This window comes from Borostomias antarcticus (genome assembly GCF_949987555.1).
Source record: "Borostomias antarcticus genome assembly, chromosome: 8".
NCBI classification, from domain to species: domain Eukaryota; kingdom Metazoa; phylum Chordata; class Actinopteri; order Stomiiformes; family Stomiidae; genus Borostomias; species Borostomias antarcticus.
The window spans coordinates 26,378,262-26,385,948 of NC_140241.1; the positions used below are offsets into that span (position 1 = coordinate 26,378,262).

General features: G+C 47.4%; 1 protein-coding gene across 1 annotated transcript; it reads left to right on the plus strand.

The window, feature by feature from the left end:
* Positions 1-283: 283 nt before the first annotated feature.
* LOC311312092 (protein CutA homolog) lies at positions 284-5,656 on the plus strand (the record flags this gene model as incomplete). The annotated part of the gene is made up of 6 exons (XM_084441961.1): positions 284-373; positions 1,789-1,937; positions 3,344-3,403; positions 5,206-5,251; positions 5,359-5,408; positions 5,554-5,656. The coding sequence occupies 6 exons, from the start codon at positions 284-286 to the stop codon at positions 5,654-5,656; spliced, it is 498 nt and encodes a 165-aa protein (XP_084298087.1).
* Between the last annotated feature and the right edge of the window lie 2,031 nt (positions 5,657-7,687).

The following is a 7,687-nucleotide window of genomic DNA, read 5'->3' on the forward strand; positions in this document are numbered from 1 at the left end:
CACAGGCAGTTTAATTTCATTCCACTTCGTTTGGATTATTTTATAGTTGGCGTGCTGCTGAGAAACAGGGCAAGGGTACCAGGCTGTTATACAGGGGAAAATATGTGTGGATCCACAGCACCATCTACTGGGTCCCGGGCAGTATAGCACCTCAAGCTACAGCCATAGGAGGTAATGATCTCACTGTAAAAAAAAAAATAAAGCCCACTAAAGCTGTCATGAGGAACTGTTTTCCTACTGTAGGTACTCGGCTCTACCGCGCTGCTCCTGCAGTGTACAAAGCATGCTTGAGGTCAACAAGGGGAAGCTGAGGAAGGCGGTCAATCCGGGGTCCAGGCTCTGTGGGCAGCAGTGCTCTGACCTATGGAGGCACGTGATACCCTGGCCAGAGAGAGGGGAGCTGAAATTGCAGGGGAGCTAACACACAACAATAGACCGGCCTCTAGACGCTCAGGCAGGAGATTCATAATGCCCAGGTTTGAGGCAGGAGCAGCATCATCCCCTGTGCCATCCAAGTGCTCTAGACCCTCTCCACGTTTTAAGTCAAGGTTTAAGTCAAACCAGCTACTTGTGGGCTAGGCTGCTTCCTACTGCAGCATCTGAACTCGTTTAGATAGAGAACATGTGTGTGTGTGTGTGTGTGTGTGTGTGTGTGTGTGTGTGTGTGTGTGTGTGTGTGTGTGTGTGTGCGTGCGTGCGTGCGTGTGTGTGTGTGTGCGTGTTTATCACTTGGGTGTGCCCCATATTGTGTTGTATAGCCTACTAACAGTATAGCAGAATAACCTGTTCTTATACAATAGACGTGCATTAGCAGGCCAGGGCAGGAAACAAACAAGACTGATGAAGCTATAGCTATCTCTCTGCAACGTTCGACTGTTCATGAAGTAGACTAGCTGTCTGCAACAACGTAACGGCACATAATCTGCCACTCTGCACATTTGACTAAAAGCACTGATAACAGACACGAAAGCCGCTTATGACCAAAATCAGAGGGGAGCACCCCGGTCAAAGCTGTTGTCTGATTGGACGCTAGTGTGTCAGGACGTGTCACCCATCCAATGACAAACGCCGTCGGTGTAAATAGGCTACCAAACGTCCGACCTACCTGTCACTGCATTTACCCAACGAAACGTAGTTTGAGGGAGAAAGTTAACTTTACGCACCATTTTCTGGAGAGATACATCATAAGTATTGTGCCATTAAGGTTGTAGCGACTTGCAGCAGTTTGTGAACCTGTTCCTCTTTTGGTGCTATTCAGTATACCACAACCGGACATCTCTCGTTATGACATTCAACAAAATGGACTGGTTATACCCGAGATGTCATAAGGAGTGGGTCTTCCAAAGTCTCTTTCGCTCTGGTCTGTGTTATATTTGTGTGGTAAGTATAGGCTGCTGATCAGGTTTACGGATGAAATTCGTTTATTTGGATGAGTTGAAAAGCGTGGACAAATAGGCAGGCTGTGCAATTTATTGGACGTTACGACGGCAGATGTTTCTAGATATCCATCTTAATTCCAGGCGAGCGGTGGTTTTAAAAGCGCGTTCCGGTGCAGCCGTTCCATCCTCTCCACGCCTGGAAGCGCCATCGCCGCTGCGCAATAACGCGGAGCGGATTATACATTTGCCTGTGTTGCTAACGGCGACAAACTGGCAGAACGATTATAAAAGGGTAGACTGGGGGTAAATCCTCAGAGAAAACAAAATATGGTTATGGAAGATAATATCTCCCTGTGCCGAGGAAACCTCACTAACCCCCCCCCCCCCCCCCCTTCCACCTCTCCTCCAGGTTTTGGTTCTGTCCGTGTCTATGTACCCCATGCTGAGGTCCCTAGGGCTCCAGCTCCATTCCGCCTTCACAGGGAGCTACGTTCCCGGACACCACTCTGTCCTCCTTATCAACTGCCCCAACGAGCAGGCAGCCAAGGACATCGGCAGGTACTGTACAAGCCCATAATACTAACTAACACTGACTAACCACCACCATTCACCCACACTTCAAAATCACCACTTAATCCCAATGGGATTATACCATGTAGGGCCAGAGATAAAAATGAAAAAAAAAAAAAAAAGTAATTCATATTCTCATAATAAACTACTGTCAGTTGCGTGACCAGACATGTATAAGGTAGTTTGTAATACACATCTTCCAAGCTCTCGTCCCAGTCTATCTTTAAACTTTTCACCAATACCGCTTTCGATAAAGACTTAGCAAATACACAGGATGAAACTAGAACCTTCAGCTGTTGCCACTACTCCGTCAGTGTGGGAGCAGCGTCGTTCTACAGATTGAGCTGGCGCAGCCACACACCAGAGCTGCATGCAGATGAGCTGAGAGAGAAAGAGAGAGAGAGAACACTGTAGCATTGACTGCAGCCACAGCTACTTTGCCAAAATGGAAATGTTCAGTCAAGAGAGGTCAGAGGAGAATTGTTGGGAACCGGAAATGCCCCCAGCTCAGGTGCTGCACCGTTCCAGAGGTCAACATGTTTGTTTGGACGTCCCCCTCCCTGTAGGGCGTGACGAGCATTCAGACGTCCCGGCGGGGGACAGCGTCGGTACGCGGTGCATCTGGCTCAAGGCTCATTAGAAACACTAGATGAAGTTAGTGTGTTTTTAATAGTCCACTTGGATATGCCAGTTGAATAAAGACTTTTTGGTTTTTATGGAAGAGTGCCTTGACCTTCTTTTTGGAAACTCACTAGATGAAATGACTATAGGCCTCGCCCGCTATTCGCTCTCATATAGGAAACTCCAATAACCGCCGAAACCCGAAAGCCCAAATTGCTATAGACCCTTTTTTGTGCAATGTCATCATCCTGTTTAGAAATTGCGCATGCATTGCTGTAATGACACCTGCCAATAAAATCGATGATTGATGCATCTGGTGGCAACGAGTGTTGCGCAGCCGTAGTTCATTCTTTTGTTCCAAAAATGTGCGCGCGCACTTAATTGTTTACCAACAGTAAAAGGGTCTATAGGCTATGCTTTGATGCATCGCTGCTGGTTTTATTTTAGCATAGAGTTGCTGTGTGACACATCCACATGTACTTTCACTTCCCCTCCCACTGTGAACACGGTCTACAACTCGTCCGTGAGAGTCACCTACAGTACAATTCTTTGCTCTTTGCCTATTTGTCTTCAAAGATGTCAGCAGCCATGGGACTGGCTGTCTACAACTCTTATTGGTTAACCACTGGTGGCTGTTGAGTGTTTAATTGCATACTCTCTCACTCTCTCTCTCTCTCTCTCTCTCTCTCTCTCTCTCTCTCCCTCTCTCCCTCTTTCTCTTGTTCTCTTTCTTTCTTTCTTTCTTTCTTTCTGTCTCCTCCCTCTCTCCACAGAGCCATCATGGAGAGAAGGATGGCAGCAAGCATCAATATTCTCCCCCGAACATCCACCATGTATGCTGCTACCCTGACCCATCAAACCACAGAGCCTGCCCTGGCACACACACACACACACACACACACACACACACACACACACACACATACACACACAAACACGCTACGCATAAGCCCATAAATATGCATAAGCACATAAATACACACACAATTACATGTGTACCCAGGCGACCAGATTTACGGTGAACTGGCTGCATTTAAATGGGTGTTCTGAGACAGACTGCCAGGCAGGCAGCAGTCAATCAGGCAGAGATGGAGGCAGCGGCAGGGGGAAGGGCATAGCTAGAGAAGACGGAGAGACAGAGAGAGTGGTAGAGGGAGGGGCAGAGCCTGAAGCAGGGTCAGAGCTAGACAAAGTTGGAGAGATAGAGACAATGGTAGACCGGTATAGAGAGAGAAGCAGAGGTAGAGTTTCTCCCGGTGTCGCTGTTCCGGTAACTCTATGCATGACAGATCCGCGCGTGTCAATGAATAATCCAGACACAGTGGAACAACACGGACTACATGCGTAACTAACAAACGCCAACACAACCCCGACTGCAGCTTCTAGAACCGGATGGCTGGGGGGAGGTTGATAATATTTGCGCTCTCTGTCGGTTTCCTTCGTCTTACTAACGCACAGACTTTGACGCCTCGGTGAGCACGGGTACACTCTCCCTCTTGTTGATGGCTAGGTGAAGAAAGGGTTAAAGCTATTACAGAAGCCAGCAGGCCAGAACCAAGCAGTATTGTGGGTCGCCGACAAGGTCAGTATTAGCAGCCTGGGTATTGCTAGCCCTGTTAGAAGACTGACAACATGGCCGTAGAGAGACGCGGTCAATACTTGCCGCATGTCGCTCAAAGAGGCTGTGGCTGTCATAGATTACTAGCTCCACTTCTTGCTAGACAGTTGCCCTTCTCTTTCCTAGGAAGCACGTGGCACCACTCCGATACGGTGTCATAGAGCGTCTCAAACTGTCACCACACGCTGGTCATCACTATTGGCGGCACCATTGGTGACACCGACTCGGACTGCGAGGAGTCTGAGTGCGACCCTGGATGACAAACTGTCGTTCTCGGGCGCTTATCATCCATTACACGCTCCTGCAGATTCCTGCTCTACAGGATTTGCCCTTTCCTCACTGATGAAACGAGGCAGGTGCTCATCCAGGCTCTTTCTATCATCTCCCAACTGGACTACCTGGTCATCTCCCACCTGGACGACTGCAACTATCTCCTTGCCGAGGCCCCGGCATCAGCTATTAAACCCCTGGAACTTGTCCAGAAAGCTGCAGCTCGCCTGGTGTTCAACCACCCCAAGTTCTCCCAGACAACATCCCTTCTCCATTCTCTACACTGGCTCCCTGTAGCAGCTCGCATCCCGTTTAAAACGCCGGTACTAGCCTACAGGGCAATGAAAGGAACAGCTCCCTTCTACCTCCAGGTCATGGTCAAACCCTACACCCCCTCCTGACCACTACACTCTGCTACCTCACACTGTCATGGCTCTTTACTCTCCTGGCCCCACAGTGGTGAAATGAACTGCCCACTGACGTCAGGACAGCAGAGTTGCTGCCCATCTTTCACTTCAGGCTCAAAACTCACCTCTTCAAGCACCTATTGTAGTTATATTTTGCTACTCTTGCACTGTGGCTTGAGAACTAGATTATGCTCATAGTCTTGTTTAGAAAATAGATGCACTTGAGTAGTGGTATACCTACATTAAATGTAATTATGCTAAGTTGCTTTGGATAAAAGCATCTGCAAAATAACTGTAATGTAATATAATGTACTGTAATCTCATGTGTGTTGTGCTTCAGGTATTACTGGAAAGGGGATATTCAAGATGCTACAGAGATCCTGATGGTAAGCTAAGATCATCTGGATTTCAGCTTTGAGTCAGTATGATTCAGAACTTTGAAACTTGAGAGAGAAATATGCTGGGGTATAACTGGTTCTATTCTACATTCTAGCTTGTGATGACCAGGTCATCAAATGTCCAGAGCCTGACGGAGTACGTGAGGTGAGCTGGTACCGGATCTCCCAGTGGTTTTAAACTGGGACACGTCATGTATTGTAGAGGTCATGATGGGGTAATGAAGACGATCTGTTCTAATGGATTGTGTGTGTGTGTGTGTGTGTGTGTGTGTGTGTGTGTGTGTGTCCAGGTCAGTCCATCCCTATGAGGTCCCAGAGATCCTGAGTTTCCCTGTGGAGGGCGGGAGCCTGGCCTACCTGAAGTGGATGGACGACGCCATGCCTGATGACTGACAGCCCATGCAGCCAATCTGCTATTATGGGATGAGGGGAGTTTGGCCAAAGGAGGGATTCTGAGGCCGTGTCTGTGGGTTTGGAACTAATACTTTTACACAGCACCCTACCAAAACAAAGCAACACCGCAAGCATGTTGTCCTAGAGATACAGGTAGGCTATGCAATGTTGTTTTTTGTTACCACGGCAACCTGTGAAGGACCGTGGGTGTTGGGTTGTTGGTCCTTCAGTTCAGGATACTTTGTGAGATAGGAAATACTTAGGGACTGCAGTCAAAGGTAGCCTACTGTTTTTTTGTTGTTGTTTTTTTAAGTTTCATTTAATTGCAAGAAATGTAGTACCTTATCCTCTAAATCTCCAGATTATGTGTCATGATGTGTGTGGTGTTGACTGAAATTCTTTTGCATATTTTAAGCTACCTGTTTTTAGAATCAAGTTGGGATATGTGAGTTTTATAATGTACAGTATAGACATACAGTATTTATAAAACATTTATTAAAGATCTATTTTTCACTCCTACTGCCTGTGGATATGTGGTTTATGGGGAGGATGTAAAACCAAGTTAATGTGTTTACCAAGTGTGTGTCTGTGTGTGTGTGTTTGTGAAAGCTACAACCTATGCTGCTTATGAATCTATCCTCAGTGATCCAGGTCTCACAAGAGTGGAAGCTGTGTGTTCCCTTTTTACCGGTCCCCCTGCCCCACAGAGCTCAGGAAATAAATGTCCACCTGTTCAGCTCACATACTGACCCCAGGCAGCTGAAAGAACAGCCTGTTGGGTAACTGTCTTAAAAGCAGCCACAAGGTCCAGGCAGTGTTTACACTAGATAGTACTATTACTGAAACCTAGACACATACTGTACACACGCCTTGCTGCTCGCAATGTTGTTTTTTTTCTGTTCTGTGTCGTTTTAATTTTGTCTCGTGTTGTATTGCCATTTTAATTTATTACTGTAAAGCACTCTGTGCATCCGTGCTGTGAAGAGCGCTATATAAATAAAGCTTACTTACTTACTTACTTACACACTCACACAGTCAGTCACTCGCTCACTCACACAAACCGCACGCATGCTCACACACACACTGTACATACCACACACGCACGCAAATACTCACACATACAGTATACCACAGACATAAACACAAATGACACACACACACACACCGTGCCCCTTCATGGCAGCCCCCTGAACTGCAACAGGATTATGGTTAATCCACAGAGACAATACCACCCGCTACCCCGTCTGCACTTCCTTTGTTGTTGACCTCATCCCGGAAACGCCCCCCCCCCACCGAGCAGCTTTCAGAGTCGGCATGTCAGTATTTCAGATGAAGGGAAAAACAGAAAGAACTGTTCACAGAGACTGGGGGGACGGGACGTTATCCCACTGAGAGAGGAGAGAAAGGTACCAATCCAATTAAGAACATGGCTGCTGCAGTTATTGCTCATCACCACTAGAGGTCAATGTTGTAATTCTCTGGGAGCTCTATCGCAGTCTGTTGATATGCTGTAATAATGCATAAATACATGAAAACGTATCTTACAAAATACTCTTCAAATAATTGTATCAAGATAAAATACATTTTGCCTAGGTACTCCAAAAGTCTGGAGACGGCCCTGAGCCGGCTGATGCAGATGTTCTACCAGTGTCTGGTAGCCGGCACATTGTTCTTTGCCGTGGCCTTCTGGGGAGGCAACACCAGGTCTGGGGAGACAAACAAACTAATCAAGTTGGTGAGGAAGGCCAACCCTGTTATGAGGCAACAACTGGACAGTGTGGAGGCTGTGGTGGAGAGGAGGATGAGGGACAAACTGAAGTCCATCCTGGACAACCCCTCTCATCTTCTCTTTGACAAGCTGTGGCAGATGGGGAGCACCTTCAGCCACAGGCTCCTCCCACCTAGGTGCAAAACAGTGCGGTTCTCTGAGTCTTTGAGTCAGCAGCTCTCAGACTCTCCAACAGTGCCTGAGTGTTCCGGAGTTCCGCCAAGTGTTGGTATTGCACTGGTATGTATGCATGTATATGTACA